Genomic DNA, 20,396 nt, shown 5'->3' with positions numbered 1-20,396 from the left:
GTATTGTTTTTCTGGCTAGGTGCCTATAACTCAGTGAGTAGGGCACTAGGCACATACGTTGAAGGTGGCAGGTTCGAGCCCAGCCTGGGCCTTCTAAACAACAATGACAACTGCAACCAAAAGAAAAACATGGTTGTGTGTTGTAGGGGGCACCTGTGGTCCCAGCTACTCAGGAGGCTGAGGCAAGAGAATCACTTGAGCCCAAGAGTTTGAGGTTGCTGTGAGCTGTGATGTTATAGCACTCTACCGAGGGCAACTTAGTGACACTCTGTCTCAAAAAAGAAATATTATTTTTCTATTAGGTGGTATGTATTTTAGGTCATAATTATCATTGTTCTACTGATTGTCATCGTAGAAGTAGAAAGTTTTGAATAGAAAGTCCTTTTTCAATACCTCTAATTTATTGATTATAAGGGAGAGAGGAAGAAAGAAGCACTGGTACTTTTATATTCTAGGATAGGTGGGTACCGAGGGAAATCTAAATTTATTAGTAATGAACTGTATTTCTATTTCTTCCATACTGTATATTTGGGAATACATATATATGAATAATTAAAAAATTATTTAAAATATTTTATAATAGGTTTATAAAAAACAAAAACCCTCCCCTTTAAATGTATTTAGCTTCTGCACGTTATGAAAATCTGTTTGTGAGGTTAATGATAACTTTAATTTGTTAGGAAATAATTAAGATGGATAGATGAGAGCATCAGCTCTCAACTGGGGGAAGTTTTGCTCCCCAGGAGACATTTATTAATGTATGGAGACATGTTTGGTTGTCACAGTTTGGTAGAGTGTGCTACTGGCATTTAGCGGATGGAAGCCAGGGCTGCTGTTAAACATCTACAATGCATAGGATGGCCTTCCACAACAAAGAATCATTCTGTGCAAAATGTCATTTGTGCTGAGGTCATGAAATCCTGGCCTACAGTCATTAGAAAAGATGAATGTACTTTATGACCTGTTTTTGGGAAAAATATACCTAGAAGTAAATAAAATAGGTAGGGTTTTCATTTAAAATCATTTGTGAGCTTCAAATAATTTTCCTTTAACTGTTAATCTTTCTTTTTAAACCATGAAAGAGAGATTAGGATGCTTTTGATGTTTCTAAGAAAAATTGGAACTTTTTAGTTATTTAGTTATATTTAGTATGGAATTGAAGTACCTGTAAGTGGAAGTAACATATGTTTGTGTATATGTTTGTGAGAGAGAAAAATATAAAAACAAGTGGCGTAATGGCCCTAGGCTCTCATCCTCAGGTAAGTGGAAAATATGTTCACCTCCAGTGTATCAGTGGCTAATAATTTAAGAGTGCTTCTCTTGTGTGTGTGTGTGGGGTAGGGGTATTTGAAAAAAGTGTTTTTATTGGGATACTGTGGAAGGCTCTTACTTTTTTATACTTACTTTGTTTAGGAGCATAATTGGAGACTTCCTGGAAAGACTTCTTCCTGGAAATCTTGTAAGGAAATGATTGTTCCAGTTTTGTGAGATAACTCAAGTACCCTTTATTAGCCATGAGATAAGTCTATCTGCTAGTATGTATTGTGAAAACTATAGAACCTGGAATCCCATTTCAGAACAAAATATCAATGTAATTTTTTTTTGGAGACAGAGCCTCAAGCTTTTGCCCTGGGTAGCGTGCCGGGGCATCACAGCTCACAGCAACCTCCAACTCCTGGGCTCAGGCAATTCTCCTGCCTCCACCTCCCAAGTAGCTGGGACTACAGGCGCCCACCACAACGCCCAGCTATTTTTTGGTTGCAGCCGTCATTGTTGTTTTATGGGCCTGGGCTGGATTTCAACTGCCAGCTCAGCTGTATGTGGCTGGCACCTTAGCCACTTGAGCCACAGGCACTGAGCCTCAATGTAAAATTTTAAAAATAACAGCTTTACTGAGAAATAATTCACATATCACAAGTCTTCCCCTTCATATAAATAATTCCCACTATGTCTAAATGGGAAAAATAGAATAAATAATTAAGTTTTTTTTTTTTTTTTTAGCATATTCACGGAGTCATGCATCTACCACCACTATGTAATTTTAGAGTATTTTTATTATCTTAAAAAAGAAACTCTGTTTTCTAATAGTCACTTTCCATTCTTCCCTTCTCCAAGCCCTGAACAATCACTAATCTGCTTCTTGTCTGTATGGATTTATTTATTTTGGACATTTCATATAAATGGAAACATATAATAAATATACGGCCTTTTGGGTTTTTTTTTTTTTTGAGACAGAGTCTCACTATGTTGTCCTTGGTAGAGTGCCGTGGCATCACAGCTCATAGCAACCTCCAACTCTTGGGCTTAAGCAAGTCTCTTGCCTCAGCCTCTCAAGTAGCTGGGACTACATTGTGGGGCCCGCCACAATGCCCAACTATTTTTTTTGTTGTAGTTGTTGTTTAGTAGGCCTGGGCTGGGTTCAAACCTGCCAGCCCCGTGTATTTGGTGGCACCCTAATCATTGAGCTATGGGCACCGGGCCATGGTGACTTCTTTTAATTGGCATGATGTTTTCAACACTCATCCGTGTTGTAGCATGTATTAGTACTTCATTCTTTTTTATGGCCCAGTAATGTTCCAATGTATTGATAATACCACATTTTGTTGATAGGCATTTGGATTGCTTCTATCTTTTGGCTGTTGTAAACAGTGTGGGGATGAACATTTATGTGTAAGTATTTGTTTGAATATCTGTTTTTAGTTCTTTTTGGTTACATACCTAGGCATGGAATAACTCGGTCATAGAGTAATTCTATGTTTTACTTTTAGAGATACTACCAAATTGTTTTTCACAGTAGATGTTCCATTTAACATTCCCACGAGCAATATCCAAAGGTTCTAGTTTCTGTTCAACTTTGTCAGTGCTTCCTATTTTCTCTTTCTCATAATTATTATATCCATCTTAGTAGGTGTGAAGTAGCATCTGATTGTGGTTGATTTACATTTTTCTAATGACTAGTAATGTTGAGCATCTTTTCATTCATCATTTAAAAAAATTTCAGATTAGGCCGGGCAAGGTGGCTCATGCCTGTAATCCTAGCACTCTGGGAGACTGAGGTGGGTGGATTGCCTGAGATCATGAGTTTGAGACCAGCCTGAGCCAGAGCGAGACCTCTCTAAAAATAGCTGGGTGTTGTGGTAGGCACCTGTAGTCCCAGCTACTTGGGAGGCTGAGGCAAGAGAATTGCTTGAGCCTGAGAGTTTGAGATTGCTGTGAGCTGTGACAGCACGGCACTCTACTGAGGGTGATGAAATGAGACTCTGTCTCCAAAAAAATAAATAAAATAAAATAAAAAATTTCAGATTAGTATGTGGGGATTTATGATTAGGTTGCATGTTTTGCTTTTGTAAGGTTAAAGTGTTTTTGTAGGGTTAATGTTGTAGTTGTGCCCTTCATCCAGGAAGTGTCCATTATACCCATGCAGTGTACTTGTTGGGTGTATCATCATCCCCTTCTCCTCTTCCCCTTTACTTCAATTTAATTGAGTTTTTCTCTCACATGAGCATGTAGTTGTTAATCTACTACCCTGTTTCCCCGAAAATAAGACAGTATCTTATTTTAAGGTGTGCTCCCAAAGATGTGCTAGGTCTTATTTTCAAGGGACGTCTTATCTTTCCTATAAGTAGATCTTATTTTCTTTTTTTTTTTTTTTTTTTTAATTTTTGGCCAGGGCTGGGCTTGAACCCGCCACCTCCGGCATATGGGACAGGCGCCCTACCCGTTGAGCCACAGGCGCCGCCCAGTAGGTCTTATTTTCAGAGGATGTCTTATTTTCGGGGAAACAGGGTAGATCTAATTAAGTACTGAGTATGTGTGGTGCTTGTTTCTCCACTCTTGTGATACTTCACTTAGGTGAATGTTCTCCAAATCCATTCAGGTTGTTACAAAAGATTTGACATCTCTATCGTTTTCATGACTTAATAGTATTCCATGGTAAACACATACCACAGTTTATTAGTCTGTTTATGTGTTGAAGGGCACCTGAGTTGTTTCCATATCTTTGCAATTGTGAATTGTGCTGCTATAAACATAACTTATCTTTGGAGAAATGTCTTTTTAAATTCTTTGCCCACTTTTTAGTTTGTCTTTTGGTTGATTTAAGGCTAATCTTTCTTTTTTTTTTTTTTTTTTTGAGACAGAGTCACATTTTGTTGCCCTCGGTAGAGTGCTGTGACATCATAGCTCACAGCAACTTTAAGGATTGAAGTTGACTCTTGCCTCAGCTTTCCAAGTAGCTGGGACTATAGGCCACTACATTGGGCTATTTTTAGAGACAGGGTCTCGCTCTTGCTCAGACTGGTCTTAAACTCATGAGCTCAAGTAATCCACCCACCTTGGCTTTCCAGAGTGCTGGGATTCCAGGACTACCACTCCTGGCCTGGAAATCTTTCTATATTTTGGATATTAATCCGTGTCAGACATATGATTCACAAATGTTTCCTTCCATTCTGTAAGGTTTTTTTGTTTTTGTTTTTTTACTATTCTAAAGAGTTAACCTGTCATTGTAAGTTGTCTTTTAGCTTTCTTGCTAGTGTTTTTGATGTACAAAAGTTCTTAATTTTGAAGAAGTCTAGTTTATATGTTAATGCTTTTCCTTTTGTTGCCTGTGCTTTTTTTTTTTTTGTAGAGACAGAGTCTCACGGTACCGCCCTCGGGTAGAGTGCCGTGGCGTCACACAGCTCACAGCAACCTCTAACTCTTGGGCTTACGCGATTCTCTTGCCTCAGCCTCCAGAGCAGCTGGGACTACAGGCACCCACCACAATGCCCGGCTATTTTTTTTGTTGCAGTTTGGCCGGGGCTGGATTTGAACCCGCCACCCTCGGCATATGGGGCCGGCGCCCTACTCACTGAGCCACAGACGCCGCCCCTGTTGCCTGTGCTTTTGATGTCACATCTGTGAAATTGTTGCCAAATCCAATGCTGTGAAGATTTCCCCCAGTGTTTTCTTCTAAGAGTTTTATAATTTTGGCTCTTATGTTTTGATGCTATTCTAAGTAGAATTGTTTTAATTTCATTTTCAGATTGTTTTTTGCTAGTATAGAGAAATACAGTTGGGCGGCGCCTGTGGCTCAGTCGGTAAGGCGCCGGCCCTATATACAGAGGGTGGCGGGTTCAAACCCGGCCCCGCCTGAACTGCAACCAAAAAATAGCTGGGCGTTGTGGCGGGCGCCTGTAGTCTCAGCTACTCGGGAGGCTGAGGCAAGAGAATTGCTTAAGCCCAGGAGCTAGAGGTTGCTGTGAGCTGTGTGATGCCACGGCACTCTACCGAGGGCCATAAAGTGAGACTCTGTCTCTACAAAAAAAAAAAAAAAAAGAGAGAAATACAGTTGATGCTTATGTATTGATCTTATATTCTATAACCTTGCTGAACTATTTTATTTATCGTAATAGTTATTATAGTATTTATTACAATATTTATTGTAGGCTGCGTGCCCATAGCTCAATGGTTGGGCTATGAGCACTGGGGCTGTGGGTTCGAACCTGACCTGGGCCTGCTAAACAATAGCAACAATAACAAAAAAAAAAAAAATAGCCAGGTGTTGTGGAGGGCTCTTATAGTCCCAGCTACTTGGAGTGTGAGGCAAGAGCTTTGCTTAAGCCCAAGAGTTTGAGGTTGCTGTGACCTATGATGCCACGACACTCTACAGAGGGGAACAAAGTGAGACTTTGTCTTAATTAAAAAAAATTTTATTGTAATATTGTGTGGATTTTTTAGAATTTTCTATATGTAAATCATATCATCTAATCAATGTGAATATCGATTATGTAGGTAATCTCTCAAGAGTTGATTCCCAAACATTTCTTGAGACAATTAACTGAATTTGAAACCACAGATTTTCTTTTTTTTTTTTTTTTCGGTACCTCAGATACAATTTAATCTTAAGTCTTTAAAGGCCCCCTGAAACAAAAGTGTTTAATATATGTATAAATACATATATATATTTTAAGCTTCCTCACTTTCTGGTAGTCAGTTTCCTCCCAAACTTGTTTTACCCTGACTTAGAGTCCACAAACTTCATTAGACCATCTGTGCTCATGGACTTGGGCCTCTCTAGAGGGAAGCCTAGGGCTCGGCTCCAGATGAGCTGTGCTAGTACACCCAGTGCCCGTGACACCCCGAACAGGACCGTGTAGTAATTCATCTCCGTCATGCCATAGTACTGAAGTAGCACCCCACTGTGAGCATCTACATTAGGCCAAGGATTCTTGGCCTTGCCCTGTTCTAAGAGGACATTGGGCACAATCTTGTAGAGTTGAGCAACGAGCTTAAACATGGGGTCATTAGGCAGATGTTTCAGAGCAAACTCTCGCTGACAGGTATATCGTGGATCAGTCTTCCTTAGAACTGCGTGACCATAGCCTGGAACAACCCGTCCTGAGTTGAGTGTGTTCCAGATGTAGTCTCTTAACTTCTCATCTGATACATCTTTGCCAACTTCCTTCTGTAGTTGTGTTAGCCAAACAAGCACTTCCTCCCAGTATTTGGTTCGGTTGATACCCTCTGCATATGCTCGGGCAAAGTTACTTTCACTGTTGAGGGCTGTGATGGCTGCACTGAGCTGAGACATGGGGTGTAGATTGGTGGGGAAGTTGTCCAGCATGGTGACCACATGGGAAGGCAGAGCAGCCCTCTTTGCCACTCTTTTGAGAGCCAAGATACCTGCTCCTCTGTTGGAATCTGTCCCGTTACCAGCAGCCAAAATAAGCCCTCAGGCAAGGGTTCTTCCCCACCCTCAGCCTTGGGCAACAGTTTCTGGCATTCAGGGATACTAAATCCTCGGAAACGGATGCCCTCATCAGGATCAAGAACTGATGTTTCATATACCAATCCTTTCATACCTCTCATGCCACCATACATCATGTCCACAGTAATTTGGCCCACCACAGTCTTGCCATGTTGCTGCTTGAAGGTCTTAATTCTGGCCTGCTCTTTAGGTATCAAGTCAGCCAATATGTCTTTCAAATTCATAGAGGAAGCACTGGCATGCCGGGCAGCAAGAACAAGACAGGATGCATTATCTGTTCTCTACCGGCAGCTCGGCCCCTTTCTCCAGGGTAATGCGTCTCTCCCCTTCCGCCTGAGACACACCGAGTCACTGTAGGGTCGGGCCTGTTCACCCGCCGGAGACCGCAGGCAGGGGGCGGGCGGCGTTCAGCTCACCCCTGGCGCCGGAAAGGAAGCGCAGCACATGGCCCAGAGGAACTGCCCGCAGGGCTGAAACCACAGATTTTCTTGTCAACCAGGTACTTAAAATGTGTCTTGTCAGCTGGGTGTGGTGGTGCACACATGTAATCCTAGCACTCTGGGAGGCTGAGGCAGGTGGATTGCTTGAGCTCAGGAGTTTAAGACCAACCTGAGCAAGGGTGAGACCCTGTCTCTGAGCATTGTCATGGCGCCTGTAGTCCCACCTATTCAGGAGGCTGAGGCAAGAGTATCTATTGAACCTGAGAATTTGAGGTTGCTGTGAGCCAGGACACCATGGCACTCTACCCAGGGCACAGAGCGAGACTCTGTCTCAAAAAAACAAAAACAAAAACCCTAAAATAGTGTCTTATCACCAAAGGTATGGTTGCTTATTTTTCAACCTACCGTATCGAAATATGTTGTTGCTTTGGAAACAGATTGTATTCTAAAGATGTTATTGGTAATGAAATCAACCCTGAGAGAGTGGTCCTCATAGTATTGATTTGATTACCAAAAAAAGGCCTTCTTTGTCTTTATTGCTTTTGAGAGAAGATTTCTTCTTCTTCTTTCCCTCAGCCCTTGTGATCTGACTTAGGTACCCATATTCTGAATCTTCAAGGAAATCCATGGTATGTTTACCATATTCTTTTGAAATTTTCTGTTTAAAAAGTCTGCCCTTATACTTAGCTTTAAGCTTCATGAAAGTAGGGACCATGTTTTATTTACTTTTATTATGTTGTCGTTCCTCTATGGGTTATTGTGCTAAGTGGTGAGATGCTGTGGTGATTATCTTATTCCCACCCTCATGGAGTTTGTAACCTAAAGATTGAGTGTAACACAAAGGGAAACATAGTATATTAGTTACCTGTTGCTGTATAACAGTATTACCACAAATGCAGTGGTTTTAAAAGAACACACATCTATTATATCTGTTTCTGTAGTTTGAGTCTAAGTCTGACTTGACAGGGTCCCTTCAAGGTTTCACAAAGCTGTAGTCAGTGTATAAGCTAGAACTGCATCTTTTTCTTTCTTTCTTTCTTTTTTTTTTTTTTTTGAGACAGAGTCTCACTATGTTGCCCTCAGTAGAGTGCTGTGACATCACAGCTCACAGCAACCTCAAACTCTTGGGCTCAAGTGATTTTCTTGCCTTAGCCTCCCAAGTAGCTGGGACTACAGGTGCCTGCCACAATGCCCAGCTATTTTTTTGTTGCATTTGTCATTGATGTTTAGCTGGCCTGGGCTGGGCTCAAACCCACCAGTCTGGGTGTATGTGGCTGGTGCCATAACCCCTGTGCTATGGGCACCAAGCCTAGGGCTGCATCTTATCTGCAGCTCAACTGGGGAAGGATCTGCTACTAAGCTCATGTGATTATTATGGTTGTTGGAAGCATTCAGTTCCTTGCTGTCTGCTGAATTGAGGGCCTCAGGTTCTTGCTGGATGCTGCCTTTAGTTTGTTGTCATATGGCATTTCCATATGACAGCACACAATGTGGCTGCTTATTCCTCAAAGCTAGCAAATGAGAGTGTCTCCTAGCAAGACCCGTTACAATCTTATGTAACATCATTACATTTAAGTTGCAGTTAATTTTCTTTTTTTTTTGAGGCAGTACTCCATTGCCTTGGGTAGAGTGCTGTGGTATCATAGCTCATGGCAACCTCAAACTCCTGGGCTCAAGGGCTTCTCTTGCCTCAGCCTTCCAAGTAGCTTGGACTACAGGTGTGCACCACAATGCTTGGCTAGTTTTTTTATTTTTAGTAGAGATGAGGTCTCACTCTTGCTCAGGCTGGTCTTGAACTCCTGAGTTCAAGTAATCTAACTACCTTGGTCTCCCAGAGTGCTAGAATTAGAGGTGTGAGGCACTGTGCTTGGCCTGCAGTTAATTTTTAAAAATATATATATATTTTTTTAATTTTTAAAAATATTTTTAACTAAGGTTAATGTCACTTATATCATATTGTATTTGTTAGAGGCAAGTCACAGATCCTGCTTGTGCTTAAGGGGAAGGGATCATATAAAAGCAGAAACAGGGTGGCGCCTGTGGCTCAGTCGGTAAGGCGCCGGCCCCATATACCGAGGGTGGCGGGTTCAAACCCGGCCCCGGCCAAACTGCAACCAAAAAATAGCCGGGTGTTGTGGCAGGCGCCTGTAGTCCCAGCTACTTGGGAGGCTGAGGCAAGAGAATCGCTTAAGCCCAGGAGTTGGAGGTTGCTGTGAGCTGTGTGAGGCCACGGCACTCTACCGAGGGCCATAAAGTGAGACTCTGTCTCTACAAAAAAAAAAAAAAAAAATAAAATAAAAGCAGAAACATCAGAGGGTGGGGATATTCAAGTTAACGAGGGTCTGTCTCTAACAGAGATTACAGAGGAGTACAAAAAGACCATAATGTAATTTGGGGAAGGAGAATGGTCTTCTGAGAAAGGGAATTTTAAATTCAAACTTGATGGGTGAATAGGAATTAGCCAGGTGAAAGGAGTGTGTTAGAGATAAGTATTCCACTCCTGGCTCGGCGCCTGTAGCACAGTCAGTGGTTAGGGCACCAGCCACATACACCGAGGCTGGCGGGTTCGAACCCGGCCCGGGCCCACTAAACAACAATGACAACTGCAACAGAAAATAGCCAGGCATTGTGGCAGGCACCTGTAGTCCCAGTTACTTGGGAGGCTGAGGCAAGAGAATCTCTTAAGCCCAAGAGTTTGAGTTTGCTGTGAGCTGTGATACCACAGCACATACTGAGGGTGACATAGTGAGACTCTGTCTCAAAAAAAAAAAAAAGCATTCCATTCCAGAAGTCTATTCATAAGCCTGAATGAGTGAAGTCTGAGATGCAACTGAGGAAGGAAGTCCAGAATGGCAGGGCAGATGGTCAGAGGCAGATTTGTAATAGATGAAATGATGTTGCAGAGGTAAGCATAGGCTTGTTGAGGACCTCATCGTCTATAGAGGTCCTCAGGGATACGGATTTAGCATTTTATCTTATAAAATTTACTTTTAAGTAGGGGGTAATGTGTTCTGATATGCTTTATAAAAAAGTTATTGTGGGGCAGCACTCATAGCTCAGTGGGTAGGGTGCTGACCACATACACCAAGGCTGGCGGGTTTGAACCTGACCCAGGCCTGCTAAACAATAATGACAACTGCAACAACAACAACAAAATAGCTGGGTGTTGTGGCAAGTGCCTGTAGTCCCAGCTACTTAGGAGGCTGAGACAAGAGAATTGCTTAAGTCCAAGAGTTTGAGGTTGCTATGAGCTATGATGCCATGGCAGTCTACCAAGGGAGATAGCTTGAGACTGTCTCAAAAAAAAGATTACTCTGATTGCAAGACATCAAATGAACTGGAGAGGGTAAGAATAGATGCACAATGGTCCAGATGAAAGATGTGATATGATTTGTATATCAAAAGTGGGGGGGGGGTTGGCAATGGGGATAGGAAAGAATGAAATGATTTGAAATATTGGCTAGGTGTGGTGGTTCATGCTTGTAATCCTAGCACTCTGGGAAGCCAGGGAGGATGGATTGCTTGAGTTCAGGAGTTTGAGTCTACCCTGAGCAAGAGCAAGACCCTGGCTCTAAAAATAGCCAGGCATTGCAGCAGGTGCTTGCAGTCCAGCTACTCAGGAGGTTGAGGCAAGAGGATCTCTTGAGCCCAAGAGTTTGAGGTTGCCATGAGCTCAGGGCACTCTACCAAGCGCGACTCTGTCTCAAAAAAACCCTCAACAAAATAAAAGAAAAATGATTTGGAATAGTAAACATATTTTTTAATTTATGCTTATAAAAATTGAGGGGGGGTGTGTGGCACCTGTGCACAGTGGTTACAGAACCAGCCACATACACTGAGCCCGGGCGAGTTAAATAATGACAACCGACTGAAAAATAGCTGGGGGTTGTGGCAGACGCCTGTAGTCCCAGCTACTTGGGAGGGTGAGCCAAGAGAGTCTCTTAAGCCTAAGAATTTGAGGTTGCTGTGACCTGTGACACCACAGTGCTCTACCGAGGGTGACATAGTGAGACTCTGTCTCAAAAAAAAAAAAAAAAAAAAATTGAGAGAGGGTTCTATCTGTACCATTTGATGAGTGGTTGGATGTGATATTGAAGGGAAAGAGGAATCAAAGATGATTTAAAGTTTGTGCAACTGGAGCATATTTGATAATTTCAGCTTTAGACTTAAGTGTGAGGTAGTTATGGGATCTACATATGGAAATGATTAATGAATAGTTTCTGATACAATTCTGGAGTCAGATTCTGACAGATCTAGCTTAGAAATGTAAATTTAAGAGTGGCGCCTGTGGCTCAAAGGAGTAGGGAGCCAGGCCCCATATGCCGGAGGTGGCGGGTTCAAACTCAGCCCCAGCCAAAAAAAAAAGAAAAACTGCAAAAAAAAAAAGGAAATGTCAATTTAAGACCCTTAAGATAGAGTAACTGAGCTGGGAGCAGTTGTTTCTGCCTATAATCCCACCTATTCAGGAGGCAGGAGTATCACTTGAGAACAGGAGTTTAAGACCAGCCTGGACAACATAGTGAGATCTTTGTCTCTAAAAATAAAAATAAAAACCAGAGTAATTGAAGCCATGGGTATAAATGAGGTTATTTAGAGACTGCAAATATATCAAATACAGAAGTGGGCGTGGGACCAAACATTGAGGAACTACAAGATTTAAGGGTAAATAGGGAAGGAAGAGCTGGCAAAGGAGCATGACTAGGAGGAGCAGTAGAGATGGGAACCAGTGTGCATGTGTGTATCTGTGTGTTAGTGATCGAGTGAAAGGGAGAGACTTGATGAAGAACTATGAACCTAAGATCACAAATTTGTGTTCTTTTGCTATACTTTTTAATAGTGCCTACTTTAGGGTGGCGCCTGTAGCTCAACAGAGTAGGGCACTGGCCCCATATGCTGGAGGTGGTGGGTTCAAACCCAGCCCCAGCCAAAAACTGCAAAAAAAAATAGTGCCTACTTTATAGTGTTACAAGGATCAAATGAAATACATAGCTTTGTTTGTATGGTGCCTAGTACTTTTTTTATTTTTGCTGTCTTTCAGTTTTACATGGCAGTTCAAATTAGCCCACTATTTTTTAGATGTGATTTTATTTTATTTTATTTATTTAAAAAAGATGCAGGATCTCTCTCTTGCTCAGGCTGGTCTCAAACTCCTGACATTTTATTTATTTATTTTAAAAAGAGGCAGAGTTTCTTTCTTAAACTCCTGACATTAAGCACTCTTCCTGTCTTGGCTTCCCAGAGTGCTGGGGTTACAGGGATGAGCTACTATGCCCAGATGTGATTTTATTTTTGATGATTATGTGAAATCAGATGCCTTATTTTCTTACCATTATCATATTTTCATGGCTTGATTGATCATTACCGCCTTTCTGCCTCCTTTGTACATATTTTATATAGACTTTTATTAGAGCAATGATATTATGGTATATTTTTACCTGTTTGCTTTTCTCTGTTAGACCAAAACTCCCTGTGTGTTTCATCTCTATTTTCAGTCTTTACCATGGACTCTGCCACATGGAGAATATTCACCAAATATCTGTTGTATGAGGAAAAAAAAATGTGTTAATGTATCTAGCATAAGAATCCATTGAGACACAACATAGCAGAGACTCTGGACGTAGATTTTCTCTGTTTGAATCTTTTTATCTTTTTTTTTTTTAATTCCCCACTATACTAATGAGGATATTTGAATCTTTTTTATTTTTATTTATCTATTTATTGAGACAGAGTCTCACTTTGTGGTTCTCAGTACAGTGTGGTAGCATCATAGCTCAGAGCAATCTCCAACTCCTGGGCTTAAGCAAGTTTCTTGCCTCAGCCTCCCAAGTAGCTGGGACTACAGATACCCGTCACAACACCTGGCTTTCTTTTGTAGAGACAGAGTCTCACTCTAGCTCAGGCTAGTCTAAAACCCCTGAGCTCAGGGCAATCCACCTGCCTTGGACTCCCAGAATGCTAGGATTACAGCCATTAGCCACTATGTCTAGCCTATTTCATTTATTTATTTATTTATTTATTTATTTTTTGCAGTTTTTGGCCAGGGCTGGGTTTGAACCGGCAACCTCCGGCATATGGGGCTGGTGCCCTACTCCTTTGAGCCACAGGCACTGCCCTATTTCATTTATTTTTAAAAGACAGAATCTCGCTACGTTGCTCAGGCTGGTCTTCAACTCTTGGGCTCAAGTGATTGTCCCACCTCAGCTTCCCCAGTAGCTGGGGCTGTAAAAGTACATGCCATTGTACCCAGCTGGACTTGAGTCTTGGCTCTGCAATTTATAAACTGCAATTTTGTACAAGTTACATGACTTTTGTGCCTTCATTTCTGTAACTGAAATGAACTGGGTTCATTTGTCTGAATATAGCAGAAAGCCAAACACATAAGCACCAGGTTTTTGCAATGAGAAAGGTTTATTAGTAGGCAGCTGAAACACAGTTCACAACTTTGTTACATGAAAGTTGAACCAGGCTGGGCATAGTGGCTCATGCCTATAGTCCCAGCACATTAGAAGGCCTGGGTGAGAGGATTGCTTCAGGTTAAGAGTTCAGGACCAGCCTGGGCAATGTAGAGAGACCCCCTCTTTACACACATACACACACACAAGAAAAAAACAATTAGAAAAGTTGAACCAGATTGTTCTGATGCAGTTATATTTCCTCATCTATAAAATGGGGATTGTGGTAGTACCTACCTTATGAGATTTGTTGAGAAAGATATAATATGCTCTACGTAAAGCACTTAGAATACTATGTATATATAATTCACCCTATTTAAGGACTAGATACTATATTATATAGGCAGCTATTATCTATGGAGCTCTTACTTTGTCCTAGGTACTATACTAAGAACATGCATCTTATTTAATATCTATAAGAATCCTATGAGTATTTTTTTTTTTTTTTGTAGAGACAGAGTCTTACTTTATGGCCCTGGGTAGAGTGCCGTGGCATCACACAGCTCACAGCAACCTCCAACTCCTGGGCTTAAGTGATTCTCTTGCCTCAGTCTCCCGAGTAGCTGGGACTACAGGCGCCCGCCACAATGCCCGGCTATTTTTTTGGTTGCAATTCAGCGGGGCTGGGTTTGAACCCGCCACCCTCGGTATATCGGGTCAGTGCCTTACCGAGTGAGCCACAGGTGCTGCCTCCTATGAGTATTTTATACTTCATTTTATAAATGAGGAACCTGAGGTTCAGAGATACTTGGTGTATTGAGGAAACTGAGGTTCAAAGATGTTTAATATCTTGCCAGATACAGTAGGACCTCCATAGTGACCACTTCCCTATATTGACCATCTCTTTAAGTTGGCCTAATTTTCATAGAAGATTATGGCCTCAATGGAAGACTGACCTCTTTTTAAATTATTTTTGGTTTTGTTTTTTTGAGACACAGTCTTACTCTGTTGCCCTGGATAGAGTACTGTGGCATCATCATAGCTCAAACTTTTGGTCTTAGGCAGTCCTCTTGCCCCAGCCTCCCGAGTAGCTGGGACTACAAGTGCCTGCCATGACACATGGCTAGTTTTCTTTTGTTCTATTTTTTAGTAGATGGGGTCTCACTCTTACTCAGGCTGGACTTGAGCATCTGAGCTCAAGCAGTCCACCTTCTGGGCCTCCCAGAGTGCTAGGATTACATGAAGCCACCACACCTAGCCAAGACTGACCTGTTTATATAGACCACTTGGACTGTAAAACACAATATTAATTTATCCTCTATAGGCTTGGCGCCCATAGCACAGTGGTTATAGTGACAGCCGCGTACACTGGGGGTGATGGGTTCGAACCTGGCACGGGTCAGCTAAACAACTGCAACAAAATAGCCAGGCATTGTGATGGGCACTTGTAGTCCCATCTACTTGGGAGGCTGAGGCAAGAGAATCGCTTAAGCCCAAGAGTTTGAGGTTGCTGTGAGATGTGATGCCACGGCACTCTACTGAGGGCAACATAGTAGACTCTAACTCAAAAAAAAAAAAAAAAATTATCCTCTATAATAGTGGTTCTCAATCTTCCTAATGTTGCAATGTATTTTCATTTTTAAAAAGGGGTCGCGATCTACAGGTTGAGAACCGCTGCTCTATAACTGAACCAGTTGAGTCCAGTCTACACCAAGGGGTAGAAGGTGTGGATTTTCTTGTGTGTGTCCCTTAGCTGTATTATTTTTTCTTTAGCATAAGTTTTCTTATTGCCATGTGTTGGATTAGGCCTAATGTCCTATTGTTTATCATGTGTTGTGGAATATTTTTTCAACATGAAGGAATGGTTTGAATTGTAGGTTCATCCTATAATTATTGAAAAATTTTACAGTTAATTGAAGACATGATGGCTCAAAGAAAAGAACTCAGTGAGCTGGCATTGAAGGAAAAGGTTAACCTTCCACATTTTCTGGAAAGCAGCAGCCAAAGAAAGATGGCTTGGATTATTTGGTTGTTAGCAAGACCACAGTTAGCAACATTCAAAAACATAAACATGAGTATTTAGTATAGTAAGGAAAGTAGGAACTTAACACTGGAAAAGGAGGAAAATTTCCCTTGATGAAGTCAATGAAGACAAAGTAGCTGCTTCAAACAAATAAGGACAGTTAATACCTGACTCTCTTGGCTGATGGTCCAAGAAATAGCTAAAAACTTAGCACAGGAATTTGGGGTGGCAGATTTCCAAGCATCAAGTGTTGGCTCAAAAAATTTAAACTGCGACACGAGATCCTCCCAGAAAGTCTTGTATGGTGAATCCAATGAAATTTCAGTAGAAGTTGTGAAAGAGTTAATTCATCAAAAAGATTCCAGACATCACTGAAGTCCTCAAAGATATTAGCATCTTTTTTTTTTTTTTGAGACAGAGTCTCACTTGTTGCCCTTACTAGAGGGCCATAGTGTCATAGCTTACAGCAACCTCAAACTCCTGGGCTTAAGTGATTCTCTTGCCTCAACCTCCCAAGTAGCTGGGACTACAGGTGCCTGCCACAACACCCAGGTATTTTTAAGAGACGAAATCTTGCTCTGGCTCAGGCTGGTCTTGAACCTGTGAGCTCAGGCAATCCACCTGTCTCGGCCTCCCATGTGCTGGGATTACAGGTGTGAGCCACCATGCCTGGCTGTGGACTCTTTTTCAAGGTAATGGCTAACAGGAACCCTGTCATGAAGGGTGACAAATGTAAGAGCACAAAATTTTCCAAAGAATGTTTCACAGTTCTACTTTGCACTAGCTCAACTGGAGAGAAATGAGAGTCCTTAATGATTGGTGAATCAGCAAAGCCACACACATTCAAGAACCTGAAGCCTGAAGCCCTCCCCAAACAAATGCATGTGGATGACTGGGCCTTTTTTGAGGGAATGAGTAAAAGGGGTATTGACTGAGAAATGAATAAGAAGAAATGGTCTATTCTACTGACAATAGACCTGGCCACCTGCAAGTTAATCATCTCACAAACACGATCTCAGAAGTCCAACCTCTTGATCAAGGCATCATCAAAACATTTAAAATTCAGTACTGAGCCCAGCTCCTGGAGTGGCTCATTACTAGAAATACTCTGTTTTGGGCGGTGCCTGTGGCTCAGTCAGTGGGGCGCCGGCCCCATATGCCGAGGGTGGCGGGTTCAGACCCGGCCCTGGCTGAACTGCAACCAAAAAATAGCTAGGCATTGTGGCGGGCGCCTGTAGTCCCAGCTGCTTGGGAGGCTGAGGCAGGAGAATCACTTAAGCCCAGGAGTTGGAGGTTGCTGTGAGCTGTGTGATGCCATGGCACTCTACCGAGGGCCATAAAGTGAGACTCTGTCTCTACAAAAAAAAAAAAGAAAGAAATACTCTGTTTTATTAATTTTCTATATTTATGTGACTAGTTGAGGAATATGATATAAGTAAACCTCTGTAAGTAGACCTACCCAAAGGACTATTACAAACTGGTCAGTGCACAGAGGTGGTCAACTTAAGGAACTAGGCTTACTATACTGATATGTACATGTGGTACATGTCTGGTCCATGAAAATTAAGTAAACTTAAGGAGGTGGTCAGTGTATGGAGATGGTCAAGTATGGAGGTTGTACTGTATGTTGACTCCCTTATAAAGTTCAACTTCATTCAATTTGTATAGTAGGTATAATTAGAGCTTGTTGTTCCCACTCCCTTTCCCTCTGCTCCACTGCAGTACATTTTTCTAATTGTTTATAGACATGCCCAGTTATAAGAAACACTAAGCTTTTAAACTAAAAGAGCTAGATACCTGCCATCTGCTTGGTACTGAAAAATCGATTTATTCACATTCATGATTATACATTTATTATTTAGTGCATACCCAATTTTTCGTTTTGTTTTGGGGCTTAGATAGGTAAAGGTTTTTTTTTTTGAGACAGAGTTTTACTATGTTGCCCTTAGTAGAGTGCTGTGGTGTTATAGCTCACAGCAACCTCAAATTCTTGAGCTTAAGGGATTCTCTTGCCTCTGCCTCCCAAGTAGCTGGGACTACAGGCGTCTGCCACAACGCCTGGCTATTTTTTGGTTGCAGTTGTCAATGTTGTTTAGCTGGCTCTGGCCAGGTTCAAACCTACCAGCCTCAGTGCATGTGGCTGGCACCGTAACCACTGTGCTATGGGTGCTGAGCCTACGTAAAGGTTTTATAATCTCTGCTGGGTCACTTTGAGAACTTAGATACTAGGTATAAAAATACTAATGCTTCTGTAATGGCCTCAATATCCCAATTGCACCAAAAACTGACCCATAATTTTTTTAACCTTCCAAACTGAAACTTGTGAAATTTTTTAGAGAGTGGAGATTTTCCTTTTTAAATGTCATCATTGTTGCAGCCTGTTATCTAAAATACTCAAGGCTTTTTCTTTCTTTTTTTTTTTTTGTTTTGTAGAGGTAGAGTCTCACTTTATGGCCCTCGGTAGAGTGCCGTGGTATCGCACAGCTCACAGCAACCTCCAACTCCTAGGCTTTGGTGATTCTCTTGCCTCCCAAGTAGCTGGGACTACAGGCGTCTGCCACAACGCCCGGCTATTTTTTGGTTGCAATTTGGCCGGGGCCGGGTTTGAACCCGCCACCCTCGGTATATGGGGCTGGCGCCTTACCGACTGAGCCACAGGCGCCACCCAATACTCAAGGCTTTTTCTCAAATTGTCCATATCTTATTTTGTAGCTGTGTTTGTGCTTCTCTGTATGCCTCTCTAAGACTTTACTATAAAGAGAGTTTTCATCAACACTGTGTGATACTGTTCGGATAAGATGCAATGCTTGTATGTTTTAATAACCACTGTGTTAGAAAAAGAGTTAAATTCTGTAGTCTTGGAGGTATATAAAGCAGCTTTTATTTATTTATTTATTTTTTGAGACAGAGTGTCATTTTGTTGCACTCAGTAGAGTGTTGTGACATCATAGCTCACAGCAACCTCAAACTCTTGGGCTTAAGCGATTCTCTTGCTTCAGCCTCCCAAGTAGCTGGGACTACAGGCGCCTGCCACAACGCATGGCTATTTTTAGAGATGAGGTCTCACTCTAGCTGAGACTAGTCTCAAACTCATGAGCTCAGGTGATCTGCTTGCCTCAGTCTCCCAGAATGCTGGGATTACAGACATGAGCCACAGCACCTGGCCCCTAAAGCAGCTTTTATAAGATGGCTGAAAACTGGACAGTAAGGATGATATGAGGTAGTAGATGTTCTACCTGGAGGTAAAGGGTGGGAGAAATCCTATTAGGCATTTGTGATATACCAGTGTTCAGGGTATTTGCTCTGAATGAGATTTCAATATATACTAAGACTATTTGGGGACAAAGTAGTTGAACAAAGTCATTCTGTCAGTATTCAGAACCGTCCTTAATCCCTAAAATACCCATAAGCAACACAAGTGTGTCTGCTTGCCTATCTGTCTTCTCATCAAACCAGCCATTTCAGAATTGAATGGCTTCAGGTAGTCTGAGTTAAGGTAATCTTCAGAATCAAGAATAGGGTTAAGTCAGTAGACAGAAAAAGCATTCCATAAGGGCGGCGCCTGTGGCTCAGTGAGTAGGGCGCCGGCCCCATATGCCGAGGGTGGCGGGTTCAAACCCAGCCCCGGCCAAACTGCAACAAAAAAATAGCCAGGTGCTGTGGCGAGCGCCTGTAGTCCCAGCTACTCGGGAGGCTGAGGCAAGAGAATCGCTTAAGCCCAGGAGCTGGAGGTTGCTGTGAGCTGTGTGATGCCACGGCACTCTACCAAGGGCCATAAAGTGAGACTCTGTCTCTACAAAAAAAAAAAAAAGCATTCCATAAAATGCAACATCCCTTCAAGATAACTCTTAGCAAACTAGGCCTAGAAGGAACATACTTCAACATAATAAATGCCATATATGACAGACCCACAGCCAACATCATACTGAATGGAGAAAAGTTGAAAGCCTTTCCTTTAAGAAACTGGTACAAGACAAGGATTCCTACTTACATCACTCCTATTCAACATAATACTGGAAATCCTAGCTGCAGTAGTCAGGCAAGAGAAAGGAATAAAAGGCATCCAAATTGGAAAAGAAGAAGCCATGTTATCCCTTGCAGATGACATGATCTTATGTCTAGAAAAACCTAAAGATTCTACCAAGATCTCTCAGATCTGATAAATTGTTACAGGATACAAAATTAACATACAAAAATCAGTGTTTCTATATATAATAATGAACTTGCTGAAAAAGAAACCAAAAAGATAATCCCATATACAGTAGGTACAAAAAACCCAACAAACAAACATACCTCAAACCCCAAACAAACCCAAAATATAACCTAGGAATAAATTTAACCAAGGAGGTGAAAGGAAACAAGGAAAACTACAAAACACTGATAAAAAAAATTAAAGAGGACATAAATGGAAAGACATGCTATGCTCATGGATTGGAAGGATTAATATTGTTAAAATGACCACATTACCCAAAGCAATCTGCAGATTCAGTGCAATATGTATCAAGATAGTAATCTTATTTTTCACCAAAATAGGAAAAAAGTCCTAAAAATTCCTATAGAACCAAAAAAGAGCTCAAATAGCAAAGCAGTCCTGAGCAAAAGGAACAAAGCTGTAGTCATCATGCTACCTGACTTCAAAATATATCACAAGTCTATAGTAACCAAAACAACATGGTAACCAAAAGACAGAGAATAGGCTCAGTGCCCATAGCTCAGGGGTTAGGGCACCGGCCACAATGCACCGGGACTGGTGGGTTCAAACTCGGCCTGAGCCTGCTAAAAACAAAAACAAA

The 20,396-nt window shown here is 41.8% G+C and overlaps 2 protein-coding genes across 4 annotated transcripts in view; one reads left to right on the top strand and one right to left on the bottom strand.

The window, feature by feature from the left end:
- The window catches only part of TESK2 (testis associated actin remodelling kinase 2), a 176,508-nt gene that overhangs the window by 52,491 nt on the left and 103,621 nt on the right, over positions 1-20,396 (top strand). The gene's annotated exons all lie outside the window — the stretch shown is intronic.
- Positions 5,859-7,178, bottom strand: LOC128574584 (citrate synthase, mitochondrial-like). Its single transcript, XM_053575324.1, is given in 2 exon segments — positions 5,859-6,639; positions 6,642-7,178. Coding segments are annotated over 2 exon segments (978 nt in total). The 5' UTR covers positions 6,973-7,178; the 3' UTR covers positions 5,859-5,992.

This window comes from Nycticebus coucang, chromosome 22 (genome assembly GCF_027406575.1).
Source record: "Nycticebus coucang isolate mNycCou1 chromosome 22, mNycCou1.pri, whole genome shotgun sequence".
Classification (NCBI taxonomy): domain Eukaryota; kingdom Metazoa; phylum Chordata; class Mammalia; order Primates; family Lorisidae; genus Nycticebus; species Nycticebus coucang.
Note: the sequence above shows the minus strand (reverse complement) of the source record. Positions and strands in the feature narration are given on the sequence as shown.